The sequence below is a fragment of the Scylla paramamosain genome, chromosome 9 (genome assembly GCF_035594125.1).
Source record: "Scylla paramamosain isolate STU-SP2022 chromosome 9, ASM3559412v1, whole genome shotgun sequence".
Lineage (NCBI taxonomy): Eukaryota > Metazoa > Arthropoda > Malacostraca > Decapoda > Portunidae > Scylla > Scylla paramamosain.
In genome coordinates, this window is record NC_087159.1 from 11,307,770 (window position 1) to 11,334,673 (window position 26,904).

The 26,904-nt window shown below is 41.4% G+C and overlaps 1 protein-coding gene and 1 pseudogene across 1 annotated transcript; one reads left to right on the forward strand and one right to left on the reverse strand.

The window, feature by feature from the left end:
• Positions 1-95: 95 nt before the first annotated feature.
• On the reverse strand, positions 96-6,743 carry LOC135103597 (uncharacterized). Its single transcript, XM_064010070.1, has 5 exons — positions 3,794-6,743; positions 2,583-2,688; positions 2,168-2,352; positions 1,817-1,913; positions 96-1,642 (listed from the first exon to the last, which is right to left on the reverse strand). The coding sequence occupies exons 2-5, from the start codon at positions 2,610-2,612 to the stop codon at positions 1,508-1,510; spliced, it is 447 nt and encodes a 148-aa protein (XP_063866140.1). The 5' UTR covers positions 2,613-2,688; positions 3,794-6,743; the 3' UTR covers positions 96-1,507.
• Positions 6,744-19,282: 12,539 nt separating this feature from the next.
• LOC135103247 (uncharacterized) lies at positions 19,283-24,945 on the forward strand (annotated as a pseudogene).
• The last annotated feature ends 1,959 nt before the right edge of the window (positions 24,946-26,904 follow it).

Genomic DNA, 26,904 nt, shown 5'->3' on the forward strand with positions numbered 1-26,904 from the left:
ACAAATCCAATACACCGCCATAATTAGAAAAAAAAAGTGTATACATCGTTATATTGTGTAAGAAGTATAGTCAGAAATCATTAAATAGCCTTTATTCAGCGATCAGAATTACATTACACAATGATATAGGTTTGTTCACTTAGTTTGATTATCATAGGAAAGCTCTTACTGCAAAACTACCATTTTTGTTATATATTAAGAGTTAGTTTGTAGTAATTACTGTTGTAAGATATTCTCTTGGTACATTATAAACATGCCTTTCTCAGACAAGGCCACAAAGAAATTATTCGTTCTTCACTAAATAAATTTTCTTTATCTTGGAACAATTTCCCCTTTTTCTCCTCCTAAGATAACTGAGTTCTTGATGTAAGATTTCCTTCCTTCATCCCTAAATTGGGCCAATCTCCCCATAAATCTTCAGTCACTTGGACGCCTACGGATAGCTTTGTTTATCAAGTCTTTGTATACAATCGCTTCTGAGCATGCGCAGTTTTCGCGGGAGGACGCCTGCATATAGCCGGACACTCACGGACACAACACCGGCGTGGAGCAACAGCCGCTGGGTTGCCGTCAGTGATTTGTAAGCATTCCATGGGATCCGCGGGTCGACATCAATTATTCAGGATAGCTCTTCCTTATTCCTCTTCCCTCCCCCAACATTGCCATACCGGCTTCCTTACACACACACTCACACAAACACACACATGTCCGTGGGTGTAATACAAAGGCAACACCGGTGCAGGTTGGGGTCGGTCATTCGTGTCCCAATTACACAAAGCTCAAGGTGCACGTACAAGATCCTTGGCGGGAAAAATCAGGCATCGTATAAAATACAAACAAACATACAAATTTGCCCATATAGAGAGCAGAATTGTAGTGTTTCAAAGTCTGTCCTTTAACCCTCGGTGTTTAACAAAGCAACCGGGGTATGACGCAGTACAGGGTGTTGCGTTGCGCAAGGCGTCCCACACCTCTTCGTTATTGGTAGGCATATTATGTTGCTACGTTTTTTATTTTTTTTTTTATTGTAACACTTCTATTAATGCTGGTAACAATAATATCAACTACAATAATGCTATAAGTTTTTAAATAATTCCAATACTTTATCTTGATACATATCAGACTTGAAGAATAAGGTTTTGTATCAAAGTAAGATATTAGGTGTGGAACTCTTCACGCCCAGACAGGGGGTGAGGATGGGGAACACCACGAGGGGGATATACGCCCCTCACCCTGCTAAGCTGCACACACCCAAAAAGGTTTTGAAAACATACACGACAGGCGTTCAGTTTATCAAAGCAGGATGTTTTCTGCATATTTATTAACGAGTTGCCGCTGATACTCATCCATATAGGCTGCATTACCACATGAGTAGCATGAATGGACTTTAAAGATTAAATTTTTGACGCGATCTGTCACTCACTTATAAAATTGGCATTGTAAACAATGTCTGTGTCTATACAATGTACATGTGGGCGGCTCCTGTTTAGCGTCGTCAGTTGCACGCTTACATGAGGGTCCCCGAGGCTCCACTCGCCATGCGGATGTCAGCCTTCAGGCTGGGCACCTTGGCCTTACTCTTTGAATGGCAGCCGCTCCTCGCGGATTTGATGCTGTTGTCAACAATGCCGATGTCCGATACCTGAAGGCAAGATAGGCGTGATACATAAGCCCCTTCCAGCCCACTGGACTGTTCATTAACAAGAGACAGTCAATAACGCGGGCAACTGGTCAGAGAGAGAGAGAGAGAGAGAGAGAGAGAGAGAGAGAGAGAGAGAGAGAGAGAGAGAGAGAGAGAGAAGCTGAGGAGACTCACCGTAGGGAAGATACCAACATCGAGGATCTGACCGTTTGGACCTACATCATGTTCGAAGCTGGCCACACACAGACTGTCCCCGTGAAAGTTCCTTTCACTGTGAAAGAAGTAGAAGTGAAAAAAAAAAAAAAAAGAAAAAAAAACATGAACGAGCCTCCGACTCACGTAAATAATAGATGATTAGGTAAATGTATCAATAAACTTTCAATGCATGTACAAGTCAGGCATAACTACTGGTAACTCACACGCACATCTAATATCCATGTCCAGCTCACTCGTAGAAGCCCCAGCGTAACCTGTCAACACCACCACACTCTGACGGAGTTGTGGGCAGAGTGGCTGTTTATTTACCTGTAGATGGTCCACGGGGTTGGTCCAGTGACGATTAGCGAAGAGATCTTGCCTTCCATGTAACCCAAGTTGGGCACGTCTACAGACGTCATTAGTTCGCCGCCCGTGAATGCCGAGCTATCGTAGAACGTGATTGTGTTCTTGTTCACCTCATCAGGGCTGCCAGCGAATCTAATTGAGGAGGTCTGGAGATAGATAGATAGATAGATAGATAGAAAGATAGATAGATAGATAGATAGATAGAGAGAGAGAGAGAGAGAGAGAGAGAGAGAGAGAGAGAGAGAGAGAGAGAGAGAGAGAGAGAGAGAGAGAGAGAGAGAGAGAGTTACTCACGTCACTTGAACGTTGTTATTTTGTGCGGATGAAAGGCAAAAGGAACTATTAACTTTCTCTGTTCACGCCGCGAGTGACTCACGATGCCGCGGCAATCAGGGGGGAGGTTCATGCTGATGCTGATGCCGTGGCTGTACAGGACTCTCCCCGGCACGCTGTTGAAGTGGTAGTTCTCGTAGTAAATCCATCTGCAGGAGATCAAAGTTCACACGTTTGCAAAATTGTGCAGTAGTTCATCCGCAGATCACTGGAGAATATGAAGTTATTTACGTATTCTCTAATCATCTTGATTCTTGTCTCTCCTTATAAGTTGTTAAAATTTTCTGTAAGATCCGTCTTGAGTAGTTTAGGCCGAATAGTGCATGGTTAAACGCTTTTCTTTACTGGTATTCTCTCTCTCGCTGACCAGATGCATCTTTATACTGGCAGTGCTTCCTTTCCACACGCCTTTCAGTTCCTTCACATATGTTTTCTCAGCTATCTTTCTACTGCTTGACTTAATAAGTGGTCATGCTTGTGCTGAATAAAAAAAAAAAATAAATAAATAAATAAAAAAGTAACGGTAGAAGACTACAGAACTTATATATATATATATATATATATATATATATATATATATATATATATATATATATATATATATATATATATATATATATATATATATATATATATATATATATATATATATATATATATATATATATATATATATATATATATATATATATATATATATATATATATATATATATATATATATATATATATATATATATATATATATATATATATATATATATATATATATATATATATATATATATATATATATATATATATATATATATATATATCAGTTTTGCAGTCTTCTCCTTTTTTTTTTTCAGCACAAGCATTACCACTTGTTAAGTGAAGCAGCAGAAAGATAGCTGATAAAACATATGGGAAGGAACTGAAAGGCGTGCGTAAGGGAACCACTGCCAGTACAAAGTTGCATATGATCTTTTTGTACCATTAATGCTATTGATAAAAATCTTATCTTGGATATTATCCAGCTTAATGTGAAAGCTCCATTAAACTTGACAATCCTAACCCTAGGCAGCCCATCACACGCTCAGTGCAGACACATGCAACGAGTCGAGCCACTCCTGTATGAAAAATTTTATTTGCTTATCGGAGATTCATTGTCGTGTCACCTTAGTGTGATATTCCCGTCAATGTGTGTGTGTGTGTGTGTGTGTGTGTGTGTATACGAGACCTAATCCCTCCGTTCCCACATTAGTAACCTACACGCCACTCTGGATCACGCTGGAGACGGAGTTGTCGAAGTTGTGGACGGACAGGTCTTCGACACTGCTGCGGAGGGACTTGTAGTAGCCACCCAGGTCAGGTTCTGAGTAAAGTGTGATCAATGGCCGCTCCGCGCACGTCCCTGAGGATTGAACATTATATTATAGCCGTGAGAAAATAAATAAGTAATTCTAGTGGTAAGCTTGTCACGGATCCATGTTCATATGTATAAGATGCACGAAACGTTATCTTACTAGTTATACTCGTATGTCGTGGAGGATAGCAAAGTTAAAGGCTAGTTCACCAGCAGGTTGCTCAGTGAAGGGAGCGGAAGGACAAAGCTGGTGGTGAACATTGAAGTCTGCAAGGATGGAGATCTACGGTAAAGGAAAGAGAGTCAGGATGTGCTCCGTTCTGGAAGTTATATAATCAAATAATTTTTTTTATAGTTAGAGAGTTCGGAAAGAGGTAAATGTACAGCGCAGATAAGTTTAGTTTGAGAATGACACCGAAGTCGAGGCTACATGGTAGTAAATAAAACTCAAGAGCGTGAGCACGAGAACAAGTTAGGCCGTTGTGCACATAGTTGCAACATCCAACTTTGGACTGAAGATGAGGATAGAAAAAGCAGGAGGGAACAGAGAAGTGGTTACTGTAAGTTGCCTCAGACACCTGCGTTTCTGTAAAAAAAAGACGATAAATTTTAGTAGAGATTGAAAATTATATCTAAGAACGAGAATGTTGCAAAAGTTAATCAAGAAAAGTCGAATGGGGTGTCAAGACACTCTGGGTCGATACTAGAAGAGCAGTCCGACCTGTGGACAGTTGTGGTTCCCTCCCCAGACGGGGACTCCGAGGCTGGTGTAGGAGTCGCCATTGAGAAATTTGAATTTTGAATTTTGCGTGAAAGACGTGCGTGTGCTAGGTGCATGTAGTGCTGTGTGAAGGAAGAGAGTTGTCTTTAGAGGCTGTGACTGCTCCTCTGTGTTGTGAGACACAAAGGGAAACATTCAATGAGTTCACAGCTGGGTCATTCATAAGTTCACAGCACCAATTGGTCCAATGTTTGAGATCTTACTAAGAGTAATTACCATTTCAGGTGTCTACTGCCTCCTCCTTGTAATGGATACTTGGTGTCAGACGTTCTTTATGTATTCAATGTTCACATAATAGAAAAGATAGCATAGCTATGTTAAGTAAAAAAATGCTGAGGGGAAGTAAGTTCGATGTACGAGTAATCAACGTTGAAAAGCATTGGGAAGTTGAAGAGAAAGAACTAAGTTGGTAAAGACAGATTTGGTGACATACGAAAGGGCCATGCTTGAATTCACGCCTCCGCCACAGTAGCAACCAAGGAAGCAGCAATGGCTTAGCGGCCTCTACACGAGGTCCACGTGGTGCCCGAGGATACTTACCGAGAACGAGGACAGCGATGACAAGGAGTGGTTTCATGGCGTCGTCCTTGGCTGACTGATGGCGCGGGAAGTGGGTGACCACTGCTATATATAGTGAGACAGGGGAGGAGGGATGCTGCCAGTACTGTTTGGGGGGGATGGGGGAGGTACGGAACAGATGGGCATAGGGCATGAAAGTTGATCCATTCTCGAGGAAACTTGCGCTGTTAGTTTCTGGAACTGTATTTGATTCAAATTTTGTATTTTTTACCAGTGCCACACGGTCTGGTGATGACATTCAACCCTGGCTTGAAGACTGGCGCGGAGAAGAAACATTTTTTTTTATTTCGCTTACGCATGAGAAGAAAGAATTAAAGGTAAAAATTCGCTTTAATCTATATAAACGGAAGTTGCGTGGTGATCAAATACTTTGTGTTCAAAACATTCAAAGACTTCGAGAACATTAATACAAAAGAAGACACGAGTTTTCATATTAACAGATCATCGTCAAATGAAGTTAAATACTTTTGCATTGGAATCTTCAATGTTAGAAATTCTCAACCATCCAGTATCGTCGATGGTAAACACTGTAGACCTCTTCCATCTGCAAGGATAATCCAAAATCATTTCCGACTCGTAGCCTCTGAACCAGATTCAGTCATCCAGACTAAATGGAACACTATAACCCACTTTTAGTTTGCAAATAAACCAATCTCTTCGGATTCCAGTAAGAATGCCTTCCTAAATATCAACTATCCTTATTTATCACTGGAAATTTTATGATACCATCGGAGAAAAACTTTTTGAAGAAAATTATATGATAAGGCTCAATTTAAACATCTCTAGCCTAACACTGCTCATGTCACCTATTCTCTGTTTTTCTCGCTTGATCAACCACCCTACCAGTATCTGGGGTCCCTCTAACATCACTAGGAAAACGATATTTGACGTAAGAATGGAAAAGACAACATCGTCGGCCACACTCGAATAATCTGAATGAACCTGCCGCCTAATACCGCTCATTTCAAACATTACCTAAGGTCAGAAGAGTGTCTCCGGCTCTCAGGCACTCTTCTGTTTCCTGATGAAACCGTCCATCCCTATTCACCTTGAGTACCTTCTGCCATCACTAGAGGAGTATTCAAGGCGAAACAAGCACAAGCGGCACAAAATTAACATGCCTCAGAGCCTCAGTGGTTTCCAGCCATGGCTGACCTTTGATCATCCTCTAACATCGCTAAAGAAACATTACTTAAAGCAAATTTAAACATAGTGGTAGACATAGATTTAAGCTTCTCATCAACGCGGGAGGAACCAGCTCAACCTTCCCATGGAGTTGGATCTCTACGGTTCACTGGTTCTGCGGTCTTGCTAAACTGTTTGATGGTGTCGCTGTAAATGGAACACTCCGGATATATATTATTATTTCCTTCCTCAAAAACAGGATGAAGGACGTGGGCAAGCTACGAGCCTATCTGAGTAGGGCATTAAATAACATGGAGGCGGGCATAATCACGCCCGTGTGGAGCAACGTGGCAATGGGGGAGTGACATGAACCCGTGAACTGAAAACGGATCTACCGTAGGTAGATCCGTTTTCAGTTCACGGAAGATCCTATACCGGCAATTTAAGCTTCGAAGAACGCTTAGAAAGCTACCTGCCCGCCTCAAAAAAAAAAAAAAAAAAAAAAAAAAAAAAATCTCAAGTGTTGTTACAGTGAAATTCAAATTCTTCAGGATATTAATATGAGGTGTCACTGTTTTGAGGTTGCTGGCGGTGGTCTGGTCTGCTTTGCTTTACTCGAGTACTAGTTGCAGTAGCGATTCTTGTCTTGCTCTTAAAAAGAAAATCACGTCACTTTTTCATGAGCAAAATTAACTCGTATGCAATTTTTTTTTTTTTTTTTATGTAGGAGGAACACGGCCCAAGGGCAACAAAAATCACCCCCCTCCCCCCCAAAAAAAAAAAAAAAAAACACTGAAATGCCGGTCCCCGAGTAGGGTCCGAAGCGGTAGTAAAAAATTGAAGGGTAAGTGTCTTGAAACCTACCTCTTGAAGGAAGGTGGAAATACAGAAGCAGGCAGGGAGTTCCAGAGTTTATCAGAGAAAGGGGTGAATGACTGAGAATACTAGTTAACTCCTGCATTAGAGAGGTGGACAGAATAGCGATGAGAGAAAGAAGAAAGTCTTGTGCATAAAAAGAAAGAACAAAAAGTTGTAATGTAGTCTTTCTAAAAGACTCTGAAGATTACATTAATGAAAATGTGAATTCACGTCTGCATCTGATTAACTGAAAACATATAATATCGTATCCTTGTTAACACATGCCATCTCAAATGTTGCTATTAGTGTAGTTGTGGAAAATATAATTATACAACAATGTATGAATTCATTAATTCCGTCCCACCAGTGCCTTTAACATCAACAAATCTTGGAGTTAACCTGCAGGCCCCTCGATGCTTCAGTCTCATTGGGTTGCTCCTTGCCTCACACCTGACTGCTGATGGAGCGAACAAGCATCCGTACATAGTTCAAAAGGACTGAGAGACTTAACGAAGTAAACTATCTGCTTCACGACAACTAACGAGCACCTACACGTAAATAACTGGAGGTGGTCGTGAGTCTTCACGAAGTAAACTGCTTCCCGACAAGTGCAAGGCAATAGAGCGGCAGTGGAGCACACTGATTATTTCTGGAGCTGAATTGAAGTTCTTGCCATTGAAATTTAACAAAGTAAAAGCTTTTACCCAAAACTAGTTCTTAAGAAATATAGCCTGTTTGCACAATGCTGCATGAAAGGCCTTGAAAGAAATTATTTCGTTGCCTAGTGAACAGTGTTCACAGAAAACGTGCAGGTAGTACCATGGCAAGGAAGGCGTGCCGCGGGAGCTCCTCAGTCTCTGCTCCACCTCTGTTTCATAAATTACAAATAACACTTTGCTGATAATATTTGACGGTCAGGATTTTTTAAAGTTTCGATATTTTCAACCTGTATCATTGACCACTTCACGCCGCATGGGAAAATGATGTTGCTATCTCTAAACTGAACTCTATAGCTGTGAGAACGCGAGGCAGGCAGACCTAGACAGACAGACCGACTGAACGCTCTTAGTAATATAAATATGTTAATAATCGAAACCAAAAACAAAGGAACATAGCGTTACAAATCTACTGAGTATCCTCAGCTGCGTATGCGAAACGTCTGCATAGTAAGGCATCAGTATCCTTGCTAAACGAAAAAATGGTTTGGTGAATATAAAAAAATAAAGGCTGAAAAAAAAGGCAGTGCTAAGCAATTCATGTCACTCCATGATAAAGTGTTATAAGAATTATATCATGCATCGTAAGGAACTAACACTTGGGAATCCTCTTATGATTTACGAAATATCCTGAAAACGTCGTCATCCACACTCGCGAGACAGGCGTCTCACATTCTCATGTGCATCCACACCCACTCCTTCTAGAAACTGACATCAGCTTCCACAAAATGCCAAAGCATTATTCTCATCCACATCTGCATCTAATACATCTATAGACTGCATCCACGTTTTAAGACAACATCCATTTATGTTGCATAGAAAATTATCAAGAGTACCTCTCTCTCTCTCTCTCTCTCTCTCTCTCTCTCTCTCTTGACCAGTATTTAATGAATGGTCTATAAGATGTTTTAATCAGCAAGAAAAAGGATCTCGGAATCATAATACCAAGCGATTTCAAGCTGTGCAATCATCATTGTTCAGAGGTCATTAAAACCTTATTCTAAAAGCTTCTCTTCAAAGGTCTCTCAAAATTAGATTGATAAGATAACGAATTTAAGTGCAGTTGATCTGATCCTAACACACTGAAAACATAAAATCGTATCCATATCAGCGCTTGTCACCTCGAACACAACTGTTGCGTAGTTGTGGCAATGCATTACACAACGATACATAAGTTCATTAATTCCGTCCCGTAGGATCAAAACACTGTGGAATTCACCTCCAGACCCCCGACGCCTCAGCCTCATTAGCCTGCCTCTTGCCTCACTCCTGGCGGCTGATGGAGCTAACAACCACCTGTACATTGCTCAAAATGATCACCAAACTTAACGATGTAAACAATTTGCAACTAACAAGCAACAATACATAGCGCAAAGTGATTGTGCCTCTTAACGAAGTAAATTGGCAAGCGGAGCGATGCAGCGGGGCACGTCCATCATTTCCGGAGCTGAACTGCACACCCTCGCTAATAACATTTAGCACAGCAGAAATATTTCGCCAAAAAACATATCACAGACAATTCTAGGGAACATACAAAAGTAATAAAGATAAAAATAAATAAATAAATAAATAAATAAAATAAATAAAACTGCATTACATTTGTGTCAAATATTATATAACAATATTATACATGAAATTACGAAGAATGCTACTCACGCCCCCTCCTACTATACTACTGATACTATTACTACTACTACTACTAATAATAATATTAATACTACTACTGCTGCTACTACTACTACTACTAGTAGTAGTAGTAGTAGTAGTAGTAGTAATGAAATTATTATTATTATTATTATTAATAATAATAATAACAATAATAATAATAATAATAATAATAATAACAATAATTTCATTACTACTACTACTACTACTACTACTACTACTAGTAGTAGTAGTAGTAGTAGTAGTAGTAGTAGTAATGAAATTATTATTATTATTATTATTAATAATAATAATAACAATAATAATAATAATAATAATAATAATAATAATAATAATAATAATAAGAATAAGAAGAAGAAGAAGAAGAAGAAGAAGAAGAAGAAGAAAAAGAAGAAGAACAATAACAATAATAATAACAATAATAATAATAATAATAATAATAATAATAATAATAATAAGAAGAAGAAGAAGAAGAAGAAGAAGAAGAAGAAGAAGAAAGAAGAACAATAACAACAATAATAATGATAATAATAATAATAATAATAATAGTAATAATAATAATAATAAGAAGAAGAAGAAGAAGAAGAAGAAGAAGAAGAACAATAACAATAATAATAATAATAATAATAATAATAATAATAATAATAATAATAAGAAGAAGAAGAAGAAGAAAAAGAAAAAAGAAGAACAATAACAACAACAACAATAATAATAATAATAATAATAATAATAATAATAATAATAATAAGAATAAGAATAAGAATAAGAATAATAATAATAATAAGAAGAAGAAGAAAGAATAATAATAATAATAATAATAATAATAATAATAATAATAATAATAATAATAATAATAATAAGAAGAAGAAGAAGAAGAAGAAGAAGAAGAAGAAGAAGAAGAAAAAGAAGAAGACCAATAACAATAATGATAATAATAATAATAATAATAATAATAATAATAATAATAATAATAATAATAATAATAATAATGATAATAATAACAACAACAACAACAACAACAACTAACAATAACAACAATATGATGATGATGATGATCATCATCATCATGTTGCTATCTTCTACCGCTGTTTTCTCGTTAACTGCTCTTCTGATCTTGCTACTTGCATGCCTCCCCTCCTATCGCGGCGTCGCTGCACAGGATTTTCTACTTTTTTTTTACCCCGATTCTATCGACCTCTCTAATGCAAGAGTCCTGCACAGCATCAGACACACATGGTGTTCCTCAAGGCAATCCAGTATGTCCTCTGTTGTTTCTAATATATATTAATGACATTTTAGATATTGTCTCAGGATATAAAAAAAAAAAAAAAAAAAAAAAAAAAATATATATATATATATATATATATATATATATATATATATATATATATATATATATATATATATATATATATATATATATATATATATATATATATATATATATATATTATTTTGCTGATATGACAATGTACTTAACAGGCCCAGACCCAGATCAGCTTATACATAATGCTAATATTGAACTTAAAAAAAAAATAAAATTTATGAATGGTGCCTAAGCAACAAACTAATTATTAATGGTACAAATACTCGCTTCATGCTATTTACATTAAAACAAATGATAAATCTTTCCTACTTATAGATAATAAAATAGTCTCTAAAAGTAATAAAATAAATTTTCTTGGTGTTACATCCCTTTTTCTGGTAAACTTTTTCTGGTTTCCACCCTTCTTTCGACTTGAACTCTTTCATGAACAATATTTCGACTTGCCCCTCCAACTGTAGATAATCTATTTGGTTGTTCTCTTTAGAAACTGGACCTCAGTGGACTTTTTTTTTCTTTCTTTCTTACTTTTTTTTGTTACCCTTGGCCAGAGAGTAATATATATATATATATATATATATATATATATATATATATATATATATATATATATATATATATATATATATATATATATATATATATATTAAAGGATTCTTTGTAGAGATGTGTGTGTGTGTGTGTGTGTGTGTGTGTGTGTGTGTGTGTGTGTGTGTGTGTGTGTGTGTGTGTGTGTGTGTGTGTGTGTGTGTGTGTGTGTGTATCTTGTTTCGTCTATTCCAGTTCGCGAAGATATCGGCTTGGTACACATAGTTACATCATTATCACCACACCTTTTTATGTCAGAGTCCCGGACACGGAAATGAAATGAGTGAAGCGAAATAAACGAAAGAAATAAACTACTCTGATGGTGTGAGATGATGCAGGGGGATATAGAAAAGGAATTTTCTTTTTCGCGACTGCTTTAAGTAAGAACAGGCCAAGGAAAACAAAAATATTCCTGTCAGTCTCATCACTGAAGGTAAGAAGAACAAATATCGTGTTAGTTTACATGGAACGTTAATAAGGCAGTTGCATATTTTCACTGACTCCCCAAACATAACTGCTCATTAGATTTCGCAATTATGACACACTCTCAAGCAATACAACAATTTACCACATACTTTTCGATGATTACATGTCTATATAAACAGGGGCTCTAATGGGTTACTCGCGCACTGCACCGTCAGTCAACCTAAAAGCCACGCCATGAAGTTTCTCCTGGTTATCCTCCTCGCTCTCGCCCTCGGTACGTAGCCACACGCGTCTGTGTCCTGCGTGTAAGGCTGGACAGGATTAGTTGCTATGGGTTAGTTTTTGGTTCCGTGTTGCTAAAGGTTTCGGCACCTTATCTCAGCTTTTACCAGGCTCTTGTGCAAGGGAGCCACTGGGATTTTCAAGAGTGATTTCACGATGTTAGAGAGAGAGAGAGAGAGAGAGAGAGAGAGAGAGAGAGAGAGAGAGAGAGAGAGAGAGAGAGAGAGAGAGAGAGAGAGAGAGAGAGAGAGAGAGAGAGCATCCATGAGAACTCATCAAATAATTTCTATGCGGTTTGAGAGTAATGCTTATGAGGAAACAAAACGTTTGAGAATATGGGTCTTGATGTGGAATGGATGGCAATGAAAGGAAAGATACGTTTGTTGCATAAGACGCTGACAAAACTTCATTGTCTTCACTCGGGTTTCCAATTCGTAGAAAGGCGCACATGGATAAATAACCTGTGAAGCTGAAACTACACCGTGCATTAGTTATCTCAGTTTTTTCTCTTATAAGAATGTATCAGGATTATAGTTAAATCAACAAGCATTCCAAACGTCTTTACCCAAAACTACGTGAAGACAAAGACAACTTCACACACCGTCAGTCTCATTGCCCACGAATTTTTCTCCCACTTCATGAATCCATTTGTCTCATGTACAATCTCTCTTTATATTTCAGGAGTCCCACATGCTAAGATTTCCTACCGTAGCACTTCTTTACTTCACACACGTGTTGAGAATGAGTGGTGTGTTCCTTCAAGTACTAGTTTCTGCTCAAAATGAACAAGGGTGCCTACACAGAAAATATGCAACGTAGTGCAGTCGTGGCGATGGTATCCTTGTGAAGTGTGTGTGCGTGTGTGTGTGTGTGTGTGTGTGTGTGAGGGAGGAGGACCACGCTGGGGAGGCGTACATGAGTTTGGGGAGGATGAAGGTGAGGTACACCCCCCTTAACTCATCTGTCGGCGTCCCCAGCGACCTGAGTCTGCGCAGCATGTACAGCCTGTAGGTAGCTGATCTCACGGTGCTGGCGACATGCTGCTTCCAGGTCAGCTGGTCGTCCACCGTGACTCCGAGAAGCTTGGCACATTGGACCACCTGGAGGGGGTGAGGGCCCACTGTGAGCCGGGGAGGGGGCACTGGTACAGAGGAGGTACAGAAATGCATCACCACAGTTTTGCTGTGGTTGATGGTCATCCTGCTCTCCTCTGTCCACGTCCGCAGTCGCTCCAGAATTGCTTGCAGTGGCGAGTAGTCCGGGTTCTTGTTGGAAACTGGGACGCCCACGGTGCAGTCGTCCACATACTTCCAGCGATGGGGGGTGTCGGTGAGGGCGTCGTTGATGAGGAGGAGGAAGCATAGAGGACCCATCTTGGTCCCCTGGGGGACTCCACATGTCAGCTGTTGGAAATTAGAGACAGAGCCCTGATAGCGAACGGCCTGACGTCTCCCTGTGAGGAAGTCGGCTAGCCACGCTATCAGATTAGGAGGGAGACCCAGACTTACTGCCTTGCTGATGACAACAGTGTGATCAACTAGATCAAAGGCTTTTTTGAAGTCGACAAAAGCAACAGCTAGAGAGGTGTTTCGCTTGTCCAGGTGGCTGTGGATGAATTCAAGGAAGCTGGTCAGGTAATGTGAGGTGGAGGTGGCTTTAATATTTCCGAATTGTCTGATATCCACGGTGTTACAAATTTTGGTGTATGCCCAGTCATATACAAAATCTTCACAAATAAGGCTAGGGATGGGGGTGATAGAGACTGGCCTGAGGTCATTGAGTGACTGAGGACTGGAAGTTTTGGGGATGGGAGTGACATAAGATGTCTTCCAGTCCGCGGGGCAAGAGTGTTGGGAGAGTGAGGCGTTTATTATGGAGCATAGCGGTGTTGCTAGCTCTACAGCAAATTCCTTGTAAATTTTTATAGGAAGGTCAGTGGGTGTGGTGGATCTTGGTTTAAATTTAAGTATTCTCTTAAAAACATCCATCGCCTGGACAGTGTGTGGAGGGGAGGGAGCGGGCAGATAGGCAGGAAGCGGAGTGGTGTGGAGGGGAGGAAAGGTTTGACAGATAGCAGCAAAGTGATCGTTCATCTCCTGAGCCGCGAGATTAGCAGGAAGGTGTGAGGTGCAAGGAAGGGATGAAGTGTGCTTTTGTAAGCCACACAAAGCTTTGATCTTAGCGTACCACTGTCTGTTGTTGGTCAGCTTGAGGTGGTGTATCTTGTCTGGGTAATAGCTTGCCTTTGCATTCTTAATCTCCCTGATTACTCTGTTTCTTAGTTTCCTGTAAAGGACCGGGCAGGAGTGGAACGCCCAGGTCCGCTGACGCATGAGTCTTTTAATGCGGGGCGTCATCCAGGGAGCATCAGACGGGTGCGTTGTGACGCTCTTGGCTGGGAAGTAGTGGTGGAAGGCTGCTGTAGTAGTGGCGACGTAGTTTTGCCATTTTAAGTGGACGTCCTCCTCATCCAGCACCTCGGTCCACGGGTGTTGTGTCACCCACTGCCCAAACTCCCTCATGGCTGAGTCAGGCATGGGGCGGTGGGTCCTGGTGACAGCTGACCGGGGGGTCGAGGTGGTGGGTGTGGGTGACCACAGTATGGAGAGGTGGGTGCTCCGTCCCATGGGAGGCAGCGGCTTGGGTGGCGAGTACTGCTGGCCCAGGTCTGTGAGGATAAGGTCGAGGATGGCTTGCTGGTGGGTGGGGAAGTCCACGACCTGGGTGAGGTGTAGCTGGTGTAGGATATCGTTGATATCTAATCTGTTAAAGTCCCCACAGATGACCAGCTTGGCAGCAGGATACCTCACCCTCAGGGCATCAGCAGTGTTGATGATGTGAGCGGTGAGCAACTGTGCAGTGGCGGCTCGTGGGGGGTGGTACACGACGCAGACTATGATGGAGGCCGTGTTGTTGGGATGGGAGGGGGGCGTGACTCTCACCCACAGGGCCTCCACACCGGCAGGAATATCGACAGGGAGGTGTGAGGGGCTGAGGGCAGAGCGGCAGAAGACGGCCACTCCCCCCCCCCTGCGCCCTGACCTGAGGTGATGGTATGGTGTGTGTGTGTGTGTGTGTGTGTGTGTGTGTGTGTGTGTGTGTGTGTGTGTAGGCTTCTGATTTTCGCTTACTGAAATACGAGGTCTTCCTCAGGGGTGTGCGAGGGATCAGACCCTGTCAAGACGTCGTTATACCTGTACTCGGGGGGAAAAGGCTACCAGCGATCATTCGAGGAAAATGTTCCAGACCTTGTTCCTTACAACTTGAACGACAGAATCAACAGCGTGATACAGACTGGCCTGTACGTGAGGAGGGATTAAGAGAGCAGGCTAAGTAAACACACACACACATACACACACACACACACACACACACACACACACACACACACACACACACACACACACACACACACACACACACAGGAGGAGCAGGAGGAGGCAGTAGACACCTGCCGAAACGATAATTACTCCCAGTGAGGTCTAAAGCACTGTTCAGGGGGTGGTGTGAACTTATCATTAAACCCAGCTGTGACCTCACTGAACGTTTCCCTTTGTGTCTCACAACACAAGGGGGCAGTCACAGCCTGCCCTCTAAAGACAACTCTCTTCCTCCACACAAAACTACAAGCACCTAATAACACACACACCCTTCACCCAAAAATTTTAAAATCATCATGGCGACTCCTACACCAGCATCGGAGTTCCCATCTGGGGAGGGGACCATAAATGTCCCCAGGTCGGACTGCCTTTCTGTCGACGACCTTAAGCGTCTTGACACCCCCCTCAACTTTTTCTTCATTAACTTCTGCAACATTCGCGGTCTAAGATCTAATTTTCAATCTGTAGAACACCACCTCTCCTCTTCTAAACCTCATCTTCTTTTCCTCACTGAAACTTAGGTGTCTGAGGCAAATGACAGTGGCCCCTTTTCTGTTCCCTCCTACTTTCTCTATCCTCATTTTCGATCCAAAGCTGGATGCTGCGTTTATGTGCGCAATGACTTAACCTGCTCTCGTGCCCACGCTCTTGAAAATTCCGAGTTTTACACCATCTGGCTACGACTACAGAGTCACTCTCATACTAAATTTATCTGTGCTGTATACCTCTCACCTAACTCCTCTGACTATAAGAAATTCTTTGACTACTTAACTTCCAAAGTGGAGCACATTCTGACCCTCTTCCATTTTGCAGAGATCTCCATTCTTGGAGACTTCAATGTTCACCACCAGCTTTGGCTTTCCTCTCCCTTCACTGACCATCCTGGTGAACTAGCCTACAACTTTGCTATCCTCCATGATCTAGAGCAATTGGTGTAACACCCTACTCGTATTCCTGACCGTCTTGGAGATACGCCCAACATTCTTGACCTTTTCCTGACCTCTAATCCTTCTGCTTATGGTGTCACCCTTTCTTCTCCGTTGGGCTCCTCCGATCACAATCTCATATATTTATCTTGTCCTGTCGCTCCAATCCCTCCTCAGGATCCCCCTAAGCGAAGGTGCCTCTGGCGTTTTGCCTATGCTAGTTGGGGGGACCTGAGGAGATATTTTGCTGATTTTCCTTGGAATGACTACTGCTTCCGTGTCAGAGACCCGTCTTTGTGTGCTGAGCGCATAACAGAGGTGATAGTGTCTGGCATGGAGGCGTACATTCCTCACTCTTTTTCTCGTCCTAAACCTTCTAAACCTTGGTTTAACACAGCTTGTTCTCGTGCTATACATGATAGAGAGGTGGCCCACAAAAGGTACTTAAGCCTTCCATCACCAGAATCTCATGCACTTTATATTTCTGCCCGGAACCATGCCAAGTCTGTTCTCCAACTAGCCAAAAACTCCTTCATTAACAGAAAATGTCAAAACCTTTCAAGATCTAACTCCCCTCGTAACTTCTGGCATCTAGCCAAAAATATCTCCAATAACTTTGCTTCTTCTTCTTTCCCTCCTCTATTTCAACCAGATGGCACCACTGCTATCACATCTATTTCTAAAGCTGAATTCTTCGCTCAAACCTTTGCTAAAAAACTCTACCTTGGACGATTCTGGGCTTGTTCCTCCCTCTCCTCCACCCTCTTACTACTTCATGCCACCTATTAAAATTCTTCGCAATGATGTTTTCCATGCCCTCGCTGGCCTAAACCCTTGGAAGGCTTATGGACCTGATGGGGTCCCTCCTATTGTTCTCGGAAATTGTACCTCTGTGCTTGCACCTTGCCTAGTCAAACTCTTTCAGCTCTGTCTGTCAACCTTTCCTTCTTGCTGGAAGTTTGCCTACATTCAACCTGTTCCTAAAAAGGGTGACCGTTCTAATCCTTCAAACTACCTTTAATTTCCTGCCTATCTAAAGTTTTTGAATCTATCCTCAACAGGAAGATTCTTAAACATCTATCACTTCACAACCTTCTATCTGATCGCCAGTATGGGTTCCGTCAAGGCCGCTCTACTGGTGATCTTCTGGCTTTCCTTACTGAGTCTTGGTCATCCTCTTTTAGAGATTTTGGTGAAAGTTTTGCTGTTGCCTTGGACATATCAAAAGCTTTTGATAGAGTCTGGCACAAAGCTTTGATTTCCAAACCACCCTCCTACGGTTTCTATCCTTCTCTCTGTAACTTCATCTCAAGTTTCCTTTCTGACCGTTCTATTGCTGCTATGGTAGACGGTCACTGTTCTCCTAAATCTATTAACAGTGGTGTTCTTCAGGGTTCTGTCCTGTCACCCACTCTCTTCTTATTATTCATTAATGATCTTCTAAACCAAACTTCTTGTCCTATCCACTCCTACGCTGATGATACCACCCTGCACTTTTCCACGTCTTTTCATAGACGTCCAACCCTTCAGGAGGTAAACATTTCACGCAGGGAAGCCACAGAACGCTTGACTTTTGATCTTTCTAAAATTTCTGATTGGGGCAGAGCAAACTTGGTATTGTTCAATGCCTCAAAAACTCAATTCCTCCATCTATCAACTCGACACAACCTTCCAGACAACTATCCCCTCTTCTTCAATGACACTCAACTGTCCCCCTCTTCTACACTGAACATCCTCAGTCTGTCCTTTACTTATAATCTGAACTGGAAACTTCACATCTCATCTCTAGCTAAAACAGCTTCTATGAAGTTAGGTGTTCTGAGACGTCTTCGCCAGTTTTTCTCACCGCCCCCCCCCCCCAGCTGCTAACTCTGTACTAGGGCCTTATCCGTCCATGTATGGAGCATGCTTCACATGTCTGGGGGGGGAGGGGTTCCACTCATACTGCTCTTCTAGACAGGGTGGAATCAAAAGCTTTTCGTCTCATCAACTCCTCTCCTCTAACTGACTGTCTTCAGCCTCTCTCTCACCGCCGCAATGTTGCATATCTAGCTGTCTTCTACCGCTATTTTCATGCTAACTGCTCTTCTGATCTTGCTAACTGCATGCCTCCCCTCCTCCCGCGGCACAAGACTTTCTTCTTTCTCTCACTCCTATTCTGTCCACCTCTCTAACGCAAGAGTTAACCAGTATTCTCAATCATTCATCCCTTTCTCTGGTAAACTCTGGAACTCCCTGCCTGCTTCTGTATTTCCACCTTCCTATGACTTGAATTCCTTCAAGAGGGAAGTTTCAAGACACTTATTCATCAATTTTTGACCACTGCTTTGACCCTTTTATGGGACTGGCATTTCAGGTGGCATATTTTTTATTGGATTTTTGTTGCCCTTGGCCAGTGTCCTTCCTACATAAAAAAAAACAAACAACACACACACATGCAGTATGTAGTAATTATAAGGTCATCATCAGATGGTTTTCCTTGCAGGTGGATCTATTATGAGCACGTCAACTACAACAAAATGTCTGGTGCAATCCACTACTTCCACGGCCCTGACGTCGCCAAGGACTTTCCAGACAAGTTGAAAAATAGGGTGAGTGGCAGTGCGGCATCAGTGGGAAAGTGGCTCTATGTACATTTTCTCCTTTTCTCCGTGCCTTGTCGCTGTTAGTATTATTTGTCTTCCTAATCTATCTGTGTGTGTGTGTGTGTGTGTGTGTGTGTGTGTGTGTGTGTGTGTGTTTTATTCTGATCAAATTGAAGAAATCATCTAAAAATGTTAATAATCGTATGTAACGTGCCTACTTTTAACCATTTAATTTCTAATGGAAGTTATTTGAAAAAAAAAGACTCTAGTTGATTTAGTGAGCAGAAGTAGGCCTAGTTGGTTTAGTGATAAGAAGTAGAGAAACAGCCACTAAAAATATATCGACTAACTACTCGATCGAAACTTTTGTTATGGGCGGTGTTTCCCAAAAGGGTGTATAACAAATACATAATTATTAAGCTTGAGAAAAAAAACAAAAAAATATCATATTGAGCTGAGAGGAAACTTCACTCTTCTTTCAGGTCTCGTCTTTCCGCAGCGTCAAGACCATGCTGAATAATGACAAAAACATGATTACTTTGTACGCTGGAGAAAAGTTCTCGGGCGATGAGTTCTACACGCCGACGGACAAGTCCTCCATTGGTAATCTGGCGGGCAAGGTCTCTTCGGTAATCGTCACCGGAAGGTCACCATGGACCCTGTACACGTAAGTAAACTTTCAGTGCTTCCCCGCCTGTGTCTGGACAAAGAAAGTCCTATACTAGTCCTGCAAGGGTTAAAGAACAGTGTCCCTCTGAGGCTCAAGCGCCAAGCCATCAGGCAACTCACTTTACAGATGTACGCGGCATTAAAAGGCTCGAATGAAGAGTAGTATAATAAGTGTCAAATGATATGAACGAGGGAATGTTTCCACAGAGAGAACAAGAGATTAGAAAAATTAGTATCCAAGGGGAAGGAAAAGATGAGGCAGAAGTAGTGTGAATTTCGGTGCTGGATGCAACACACGCAGGTAGTAAAGGCACGACAGTGAGTGCTATGACAGGAAGTCCCACGAACTGAACTGATTCAAAAAGGGGCATCAAGACGAGATTCCTTTGACTGTTTGACCTTTCGGCGGCGGCAAATTGAACTTTTTTTCATTTATCTATTATTTTTACCAGTCTCCTTGGAGCATAAACAAGGGAAAAGAAAAAAAAGAAAAGAAAAACAAGAAAAAAAGAATAAAGAGTAGTCGCAGAAATGGCCAGAGATCAGGCGTCATGTCAACTAGGCAAGTGTGAAGGGCGCTTTCTCAACCCCGACCTGAGCACTGCAGGAAAGTGGTGGCGGCGACGGCGACGGCGGCGGTGATGGTGGTGGTGTTGGAGGAAGAAAGAAGAGGGTAAAGGGAGTAGCGAACGAGAGTGATGGGCAGGGGTAGAAAAAGAAGTGGATTAGGAGGGAGGGTTAGGGGAAAGGAAGCATGGCGAGGAGATTTGATGATAAGTATTTTTCTTCCTTAGCGGCACGTCCTACACCGGAGAAAAGGTCTGCGTGTTCCCGACTGTGAGCTATAACAAAGAGTCCTGCGGCCAGGTCCTCGATCTGGGCTTCTACCCCGAGGTGAGTCCCGCCACCAGCTTGCGTACACATCTTCTCGCTAACACTGACCAACGTCAACACGAATAACAATGGTGATAATGATAATGATGATGATGATGATGATACTACTACTACTACTACTACTACTACTACTACTACTACTTCTACTACTATTGCTACTGCTACTACTACTACTACTACTACTACTACTACTACTACTTTAACTACTACTGTTACTACTACTACTATTATTACTACTACCACTACTACTACTACTACTACTACTACTACTACTACTAATAATAATAATAATAATAATAATACTTCTACTGCTACTACTACTACTACTACTACTACTACTACTACTACTACTGCTACTTTTTCTTATGTAGGAGGAACACCAGCTATGGCAACAAAAATCCTCCCCCCCAAAAAATGCCCACTGAGATGCCAGTCCCAGAAAAGGGTCCAAAGCGGTAGTCAAAAGCTGGAGGATAAGTGTCTTGAAACCTCCCTTTTGAAGGAATTCAAGTCATAGGAAGGTGGAAATACAGAAGCAGGCAGGAAGTTCCAGAGTTTACCAGAGAAAGGGATGAATGATTGAGAATACTGGTTAACTCTTGCATTAGAGAAGTGGGCAGAATAGGGGTGAGAAAAAGAAGCAGCGAGGTCTTGTGCAGCGAGGCCGCGGGAGGATGGGAGGCATGCAGTTAGCAAGATCAGAAGAGCAGTTAGCATGAAAATAACGGTAGAAGATAGCAAGAGATGCAACATTGCGGCGGTGAGAGAGAGGCTGAAGACAGTCAGTTAGAGGAGAGAAGTTGATGAGACGAAAAGCTTTTGATTCCAATCTGTCTAGAAGAGTGGTATGAGTGGAACCCCCCCCCCAGACATGTGAAGCATACTCCATACATGGACGGATAAGGCCCTTGTACAGAGTCAGCAGCTGGGGGGAAAACTGGCGGAGACGTCTCAGAACGCCTAACTTCATAGAAGCTGTTTTACTTAGAGATGAAATGTGAAGTTTCCGGTTTAGATTATAAATAAAGAATAGACCGAGGATGTTCATTGTAGAAGAGGGAGACAGTTGATTATCATTGAAGAAGAGGGGATAATTGTCTGGAAGGTTGTGCCGAGTTAATAGATGGAGGAATCGAGTTTTCGAGGTATTGAACAATACTAAGTTTACTCTGACCCAATCATAAATTTTAGAGAGATCAGAAGTCAGGGGTTCTGTGGCTTCCCTGCGTGAACTGTTTACTTACTAGAGGGTTAGACGTCTATGAAAAGACGTGGAAAAGTGCAGGGTGGTATCATCAGCGTAGGAGTGGATAGGACAAAAAAGTTTAGTTTAGAAGATCATTGATGAATAACAGGAAGAGAGTGGATAACAGAACAGAACCTTGAGGAACACCACTGTTAATAGATTTAGGAGAACTGTCTACCACAGTAGCAATAGAACAGTCAGAGAGGAAACTTGAGATGAAGTTACAGAGAGAAGGATAGAAGCCGTAGAAAGGTAGTTTGGAAATCAAAGCTTTGTGCCAGACTCTATCAAAAGCTTTTGATATGTCCAAGGCAACAGCAAAACTTTCACCAAAATCTCTAAAAGAGGATGACCAAGACTCAGTAAGGAAAGCCAGAAGATCACCAGTAGAACGGTCTTGACGGAACCCATACTGGCGATCAGATAGAAGGTTGTGAAGTGATAGATGTTTAAGAATCTTCCTGATGAGGATAGATTCAAAAATTTTAGATAGGCAGGAAATCAAAACAATAGGACGGTAATTTGAGGGATTAGAACGGTCACCCTTTTTAGGAACAGGTTGAATGAAGGCAAACTTCCAGCAAGAAGGAAAGGTAGATGTTGACGGACAGAGCTGAAAGAGTTTGACTAGGCAAGGTGCAAGCACGGAGGCACAGTTTCGGAGAACAATAGGAAGGACCCCATCAGGTCCATAAGCCTTCCGAGGGTTTAAGCAAGTGAGGGCATGGAAAACATCATTGCGATGGATTTTAAAAGGTAACATGAAGTAGTCAGAGGGTGGAGGAAAGTGAGGAGCAAGCCCTGAATCGTCCAAGGTAAAGTTTTTAGCAAAGGTTTGAAAGAAGAGTTCAGCTTTAGAGATATATGTGATAGCAGTGGTGGCATCTGGTTGAAATAAAGGAGGGAAAGAAGAATCAAAGTTATTGAAGATGTTTTTGGCTAGATGCCAGAAGTCACGTGGGGAGTTAGCTACTAAGAGTAACACTACTATTACTATTAACACTATTAATATTGGGAAAGCAGGACCTGAATATCAAATGACTTTATGATCATATGATATCAGCACCAAAAATTGTCCCATTGCCAAGGTACCTGTTTCCATCCCTGTGTCTCCAATGTACAATTGTACAATTGTACAAGCACTTCGTGTTTATTGTTCATTATCAGTACTACTGCTGCTACTACTAACAATAACAACAACACCATCAAACAGCACTAACACTGACAATAACAAACGATAATAATCTGTGCTAAAGGAACGCCACTATATGACGAATGACTATCAATGTTTCAGATGGCCGAGGTGGGTCTCGCCAACGGTGCCGTGAAGTCAGTGAAGCTGGGCTGCTTCGCCGAACGCAAGTTGTCCAAGAATAAAGGTAGGCGGGTCGTGAACAAAAAGCATTAAATGTGAACCTGGAGCCACCTTGCCAAGCCCCCCTCACTCCCTCCGCTGAGGACGTCGCAGTATGGGGACGCCGCAGCAAGATTCCATCGGATGCAATGTGTCGGCGGAGATTCTTTGTGCCAGCTGAACGAAATGTTATAACTTTGAAGTTGTTGATGCATGTTCATTCAAGATATTTCAAGAGTTATCTGTGAGTCCATCAGTTCGAATTAACCAGGAAGTATTGTAAACGTGTGGATGATTACCAGATGCATTGTCAAAATAAAGACAGAAGTAGCTGAGTATGAGGAAGATAACACACAAGACGTTTATTTCAAAATCTTCGAGGACGAGGAGGGAGACATAATAAAGTGAGAGATCGTGTGATTCTCCGCATTCTAGGAATACATACATACTTGAAGCTATACACCAAGTGTTCTGCCTATCTGAAGTGGTGTAGGCCAGCTGTGCCTAGCAGGGGATGGTATACACCTATCATGGCCCTGGATTGGGAAAGCAGGATCCCAAATGACTTTATAATCATATGATATCAGCACCAATCGTCCCATTGCCAAAGTACCTGTTTCCATCCCTGTCTCCAATGTTATCCTTGTACAAGCACTTCGTGCTTATCGTTCATTATCATCTGAAGATTAAACTACATAGGCATTTATTGCTCCAAGATATTAAAGTCTCTATACAGACTCCATTCCTCTTGTAGTTCATTCTCAGTGTGTTGATACTTTCACCAAGTGTAACAAATCCATGTTCCTATTCCTATTCGCCATTTTAGGAGCCGCCAGCTGACTGTGGAGCATGGGAATGGGGCTGCAATATACATGTAAATGAAAGACACAGTCGACGCTCATTGAATCATGCCATCACACACACACACACACACACACACACACACACTGCAGTGTGAGAAAAATAAAAACAAAAGAATTGCAAGCCAAGTCGAGAAATTAGTCCCACAGGTCAGGGATGAACGTTAACAATTAACACCGGGTCACTATTGCATGAATGAATCTATCTTTGTGATGCACCAAACGCTACCAATCCCCTCTCTCTTTGTGAGCACTACACCAATGGTCACTCTCCCCGCCACCAGATTGCCTCACAATGACGCCATGAAGGCACTCTCGATTACCTCCCTCTTCCTGCTCGGTAAGTACTGGTCCACAGGCGTCATGTGTAAATTTATCTCGCACAGGACAGCAGTGAATAATTGCTTCTCTTGTGACATGGAGATCAGTGAAGGGGAAGGATATATATATAAACCGTATGGAAAATTAATAAAATGCTAATGTTTGGTTTGGTGACGCAACCAATTCAGGAAATCTACCAAAACTATGAACACAAAGGCTATACTGAAAGGAAACTACACCGTCCATGATCTACCTTTATTTTTTACTTGTTTTGTAGTACAGTTCGGTAAACTGTTGCTTATGACTCGTGAAATGTGCAAATATTTTTAGACATCTGCTTCTTAAATGGAGTGAAGGCTGAAAGAACTCCACTCATTCTTGTCATCATTGCTCATTAACCTCTCGCAATTCATTAAATTTGTGTTAAACTATTCATTTACTTCTTTTATTTTTTCTATATGTGCATTTATTTATTTTTTAGGCCAATTTAAGGCAGGCGTTCTTTTCGTTAGTATTTCTTTTTCGTATCACAATCACTGGCTTCCTCTCCTGGGTGAGCAATAACAAAGTGTGTCCCTAACCACGGTACTTATTGGAAACACGACTCCACAGAAAACGTGGACACATACAGACCTGCATCGTGTAAAAAGAAACCATGCCAAAAAAAACACAAAAAAAGAGGGGAGGGGGGAAAGGAAGGGGATTAGGGATTTGATCTTTTAAATTGCACTATTTTCTTCTTAAACATATTTACATGGTAAGTAAATAATACTAATTCCTACAGTATACCCTTGTTCATTAACTGTAACTTTGAATACAAAATAATAGATATGCAGAAAACAAGCAGTGCCACTTGGCGACGGTTGGGATCGATCGTGTTGAAGTGAAAAATTTCGGGTAAATCCAATTAAAACTAAGATATTTTAAGTTGAACCTAAATCGTGTTTAAAAAAATATGTTCATGCAAACCGAGAGTCACACACACACACACACACACACACACACACACACACACACACACACACACACACACACACCTTTGATTTTTCAAGCTAAAAAACATTGCTACTGTGGTAGACGATCACTGTTCTCCTAAATCTATTAACAGTGGTGTTCCTCAGGGTTCTGTCCTGTTACCCACTCTCTTCCTATTATTCATCAATGATCTAAATCAAACTTCTTGCCCTATCCACTCCTACGCTGATGATACAACCCTGCACTTTTCAACGTCTTTTAATAGACATCTAACCCTTCAGGAAGTAAACAGTTCATGCAGGGAAGCCTCAGAACCCCTGACTTTTGATCTCTCTAAAATTTATGATTAGGGCAAAGCAAACTTAGTATTGTTCAATGCCTCAAAAACTCAATTCCTCCATCTATCAATTCGACACAACCTTCCAGACAACTATCTCTCTTCAATGACAGTGAACTGTCCCCCTCTTCGACACTGAACATCCTCAGTCTGTCCTTTACTTAAAATCTAAACTGGAAACTTCACATCTCATCTATTGCTAAAATAGCTTCTATGAAGCTAGATATTCTGATTCGTCTCCGCCAGTTTTTCTCACACCCCCCTCCTGCTAATTTTGTACAGAGTCCCTATCTGTCCATATATGGAGAATGCTTCACCTATATGGCTGGGGGCAGAGGGGAACGGTTTCCACTCATACCTCTATTTTAGACAGGGTGGAATCAAAAGCTTTTCGTCTCATCAACCCCTCTCCTCTAACTGACTGTCTTCACCCTCTTTCTCATCGCCGCAATGTTACATCTCTTGCTATCTTCTATCGATATTTTCATGCTAACTGCTATTCTGATCTTGCTAACTGCATGCTTTCCCTCCTCCCGCGGTCTCGCTGCACAAGACTTTCTTCTTTCTCTCATCCCTGTTCTGTCCACCTCTCTAAAATAAGAGTTAACCAGTATTCTCAATCATTCATTCCTTTCTCTGATAAACTCTGGAACTCTCTGCCTGCTTCTCGATGATCCTTTTGACATCGCTTTTGGGACTGGCACCTCAGTGGGATTTTTCCTCTTTTTTGTTTCCTTTGACCAGTGACCTCACGCAAAAAAAAAAAAAAAAAAATAAAAAATAAAAATAAATAAATAAATAAAATAATAATAATAATGCATCTTATGGATTTTCGTCATCGTTATAGAGAGAGAGAGAGAGAGAGAGAGAGAGAGAGAGAGAGAGAGAGAGAGAGAGAGAGAGAGAGAGAGAGAGGGAGATTCAATAAATAGATCATATTTACCGTTGAGCAATCTTTCCAAAGAGAGTTTATAAACCATATTAGTTTTGTACGTGATGTGAGAGATGTTGAGTCTACTGTAATGAGAGAGAGAGAGAGAGAGAGAGAGAGAGAGAGAGAGAGAGAGAGAGAGAGAGAGAGAGAGAGAGAGAGAGAGAGAGAGAGAGAGAGAGAGAGAGAGAGAGA